Raw genomic sequence first — 4,462 nt, 5'->3', positions numbered from 1 at the left:
GACCTCTCATTATGTCCTTAGCCTGAGAAGAAGCTTAAAGGACAGTCGATCTCCTGATGAAGACAGACAGAACATCGTGGACTTGAAGAGTTAACAGCAGGCCAAAAGACAGTGCAACTGACCTAAAACACTGAAGGGTCAAGCAGCAGCATGTATGAATACCACTAATGGAACATGAGCTTTGAATTATAAGCTGGGAACTTAACCAGTGACACGACTGTTTGAAGGCACTGGATGGGATATTTGCCATGCTGGGAGTTAACCTAAAGGAAAAGACTGAAAAGATCAAGAGAGAAGAAACAGAGAAGAAGAAACAGCTGAGTTGGGCCTGTGTTTGCTGGAGATTTGAAGGCCAAACTGGATTGAAAATGGAGGCTGAACTTGTGGAGGTTTAGAAATGTCCAGAGCATCATAACAGAAAGGTAAATTAAAAAAAAAAAAAACAGAGAGAGAGATAATAATTACATGAATGAATAGAAAACACACATACACAAATTGTTACATGTGAAATTATTTTTGGAGAGAATCAGAAGTGAGACAGTTTGAATCAAAAACACATCGAGGCAATGAAGATCAGCTTACACTCAAGATTAATATGAATACAAATACATAGACGCAATGAAGACATGCTTACATTCATGAATGTGAATACATGACATAAATTGGTGTTTCTGGCCGGAGAGAGAGACGTGTGTTGATAATAATGAAAATGTCTCAGTTTTGTTATTTTTAGGTGCAAAGCAGACCTGGATCAGTTTTCCACATGCAGCAGTCGGAAGAAAGTTATAGGTTAACATCACTGGAAACGTTCAGGCCAAGTTTCTGGTTGAATTGTTTACAGCACCATGTGTCCCTAAACCTCACAAGCGAGCTCTCACTCCTGGCTGAAGACAAGGAATGCAGTTCCAGATAGATAGATAGATAGATAGATAGGTAGGTAGGTAGGTAGGTAGGTAGGTAGGTAGGTAGGTAGGTAGGTAGGTAGATAGATAGATAGATAGATAGATAGATAGATAGATAGGTAGGTAGGTAGGTAGGTAGGTAGGTAGGTAGGTAGGTAGGTAGGTAGGTAGGTAGGTAGGTAGGTAGGTAGATAGATAGATAGATAGATAGATAGGTAGGTAGGTAGGTAGGTAGGTAGGTAGGTAGGTAGGTAGGTAGGTAGGTAGGTAGGTAGGTAGGTAGGTAGGTAGGTAGATAGATAGATAGATAGATAGATAGATAGATAGATAGGTAGGTAGATAGATAGATAGATAGATAGATAGATAGATAGATAGATAGGTAGGTAGATAGATAGATAGATAGATAGGTTTCCCAATGTAAATTATCATACTAACCGGAATCACTAAATGCCCCTACACCAGAAATTCTAATATCAAATTAATGCTAATTCCATATATGAAGATAGTGGCACATAGAGATAATAGTACCTTGATTAAAAGTTTTGAAAACTCCTTGGTAAACAGCGTTCAAAATCAAACAAATGCTAGTAGCAACAGTTGTGTTAGAGTACATTTGAAGAGAAGAAACAGAACAGAGCTTCGGGATCAGAAAGTCCTTCTCTGATCAGCTGATCACTCAGAGTCTCATTTATCAGCTTTTTCTCTGGTAGCTCTCTTCTTTTTTCCATTTTTTCGGTTTTTGTTGTTTGCAACTTGCTCCCATCCCTCCTCACTGGGGGAACTCATACCAGAGGAACGCTCCCCAGTAGAGGGAACCTCAACTCTCAGGACAGAGGATCCCTCTCCAGAAGAAGGATTACAAACAGTCTTCAGTCTGTCATATAATTTCTTCTTTTCTCCTCTCAGTGTTTTCTGTACTTCTTCAATCGTGTCTCCATCTGCCAGCCGATGAAGGAGAGGTCCACAGTAAAGCCTGACAAAGCAGAAAATCTCAGTTAAAGTTGATGAAGTGTGTTAACCATCTGTGGAGCAAATCATTGGTCTGGTGTTTACCGGGCAAACTGAGGTTCTGGTAGAGGGGAACACAGCAGCTGGTTCAGGTGGAGGCTCTGCCTCATGCAGCACTGCCATTGGCTGAAAGCATGAGCCACACATGACTTCCAGTTACTCACACCTTCATCGTTTAAAACTTTCATCTTCCTCTCAAACTCGTCCTCTACAGACAAAAAAGGACAAAGTTTCAGTGACACAGAACCAGAGACCAGCAGCAGTTTGTCTTCTTGTTCAGGCTCATGTGGAAGCATCAGTGCTGCTACTGTCACACAAACTCCATCTGCTGACTGCTTTCAGAGAGACTAACCTGCTGACAGGTGACTGTAAATAATAAACAGAATAATCACATTTATGGAGCTGAAACTGTAGAAGTTTCATCCGAGTAGAATATACGGAATATATAAAGTGACCTGTGGCTATTCATTTCATTGTTAATATTCATCATGTTACCTAACTAACCAGACTAACCTGGACCATCGGGCTCACACACAAACCACAGCAGGAGGGCGTGGAGGCAGTGGTGCTGTTGTAGACTCTTGAACCAGAAAACAGTCACATAGACTGGCAGCTTCAGCTGGTCGGGGATGTTTTCTAAGACTGAAGTCTGAACCTCCAGAGCTTCTTCAAACACCCTGCAACCCTCAACCTGCACGGAGATGTACCACACAGACAATATGCTTACATGTACCACAGAAACATGTCTACCTGTCAGAGTAATTAAACACATATTTAATGATTAACCTCAGTACCTTACGCAGATTCTGTTGTTTCAGTTGTATCTGTGGTATTGGTTGGACACGGTAGTATTTGATATTTTCTCCATCCCTGCCATATTCAGTAATCTTATCTCCCGTTAACAGTCCATAGAAGTACTGTCTGATGCGGTAAGCAGCTTGATAACTACTGTGCTGTGAAAAGTCCTCCACAAGTGGGGTCAGCATCACTATCTTCTGATCCAAAACACTTGTGGCGAAACTGGTGAGTTTTCCGTGCTTAACTTTTTCACACACCCATGCTGGTAACTTAGAACTTGGTTGTTTTTTGTTTTTTTCTGGTTCAACATATCTTTCAATGGCGAATTTGAATTTTTGCTTCTCTTTTTTACCAACATGATTTAAAGCTTCACTCAGAGCACGTTCTCTCTTCTGTGAATCATTCAAGCCATCCAGGTTCACGTCACTTAAAAAGCGGAGCATACCATCCAGTCTTTTAATGCTGGGCTCACCAGGTGAAGATGATCTATTTGCAAAAATGTCATTGTCTTCTAAGTTTGAATAATCATTTCCTGCTATTGAAGCAAAGACTGGCATGAGAGCAGGGTCCAATTTAAAATGCTCACAAAACTTTGAATGTGTGTAGAGCTTAGCAGGAATTTTTCCATCCTCTTCTTTTTTCCACTCAAAGTTGTGGAGATTAAGGAAACCTTTGCGCACATCAAAGATGTAAAAATCCTTGTCAATGGACAGCACAGCACATTTTTCCTGATTTGCCTTAGAAGCAACCTCAGGGTCTGCCTCTCCTAAACACACTTCAAACTCTATTTTTTCTTCCTTTAAGATTTCTATGAAGACATCTTTGACCAGAGGTGGTAACACATTATATCCTTCTGGTAAAGTGTCATAAGGCTCAGTTTCTGCTATTGTCTTTGCTTTTTTCAGTTTATCTTTTAGATGAGACACATTTCTTTTATGCTTCTCGGGCCCTGAGCCTCCATCCAGGATGACGTACGGATTGACTTTACAGTCCTGCAGAGTCTTAAAGAACTTACAGACCTCATGTTTGAATCCAGGATAATCCCCTCCACATCGCTGGTCCAGCTTTGGATCAGATGTATAATACAAAAAATAGTAAAGAGCATTACCATCAATGATGAGATCTGTGTTTTCTACCATAACGTCTTCACAGAGACTCAAATCATCTATCATTTTCTTTAACGCTGAAACCTTCATGATTCCTTAAAGTGTGGATGAAGATGAGCGGTGGTTATTGTGCTAATGCCTCTGTGTCTGCAGATATTTATACTACTAGAGTGCACACCCACACCGACAGAACCAGTCACACCTATCTAACATTCCTATCTTACTCTTTTGGTTTCATTTCTTTAATCTTCATGTTGTGGTTTCTGTTTCATTTCACCCTGTGGAGCAAAATCAAACGTGTTTCATTAACTTTCCAGTTGTTAATAAAGCAAAGGTACTTTGTGTCCATCACAAAGCTCAACCCTGCCATGAACTAAAAACTGCTGCAACACGAGCGTCACCGTCCACAGTGAAGCCAGTGTTATATGACCATGGACTGTGAGCATGCCAACTAAGAAAGAAGCAACGGCTCCAAAACATCTTGAAGCTCGACTGTCGCAGCTCCTCGTTATGGACGAGCGAAATGTCTTTTGGAGAAAGGTTAAATGGGCAGATGACACAGCTGGCTGTTTCAACAGGACAAAACAAACACACATTAAACTTTTTTTGGAGCAGCACAAAGAACAAACAAACAATTACACCAAAAAA

The 4,462-nt window shown here is 40.7% G+C and overlaps 1 protein-coding gene across 1 annotated transcript; it reads right to left on the bottom strand.

Moving 5' to 3' along the window:
- Positions 1-1,586: 1,586 nt before the first annotated feature.
- On the bottom strand, positions 1,587-3,959 carry LOC102796427 (single-strand DNA endonuclease ASTE1-like). The gene is made up of 4 exons (XM_087837282.1): positions 2,697-3,959; positions 2,424-2,632; positions 1,956-2,118; positions 1,587-1,875 (listed from the first exon to the last, which is right to left on the bottom strand). The coding sequence occupies exons 1-4, from the start codon at positions 3,902-3,904 to the stop codon at positions 1,587-1,589; spliced, it is 1,869 nt and encodes a 622-aa protein (XP_087693408.1). The 5' UTR covers positions 3,905-3,959.
- Between the last annotated feature and the right edge of the window lie 503 nt (positions 3,960-4,462).

This window comes from Neolamprologus brichardi, unplaced genomic scaffold, assembly GCF_056152115.1.
Source record: "Neolamprologus brichardi isolate AB-2024 unplaced genomic scaffold, ASM5615211v1 NODE_ptg000031l+_length_7269946_cov_1, whole genome shotgun sequence".
Lineage (NCBI taxonomy): Eukaryota > Metazoa > Chordata > Actinopteri > Cichliformes > Cichlidae > Neolamprologus > Neolamprologus brichardi.
The sequence above is the reverse complement of the archived record's forward strand: the minus strand, read 5'-3'. Positions and strand labels throughout refer to the sequence as shown.

Excerpts from the sequence above, each read along its gene's own strand:
- LOC102796427 (XM_087837282.1), bottom strand. The coding sequence starts at position 3,904 with ATGAAGGTTTCAGCGTTAAAGAAAATGATAGATGATTTGAGTCTCTGT. Across the intron at positions 2,633-2,696 it reads AATCTGCGTAAGGTACTGAG|CATATTGTCTGTGTGGTACA; the intron begins GTTAATCATTAA and ends GGTACATGTAAG. Across the intron at positions 2,119-2,423 it reads GTGTGAGCCCGATGGTCCAG|AGGACGAGTTTGAGAGGAAG; the intron begins GTTAGTCTGGTT and ends TTTTGTCTGTAG.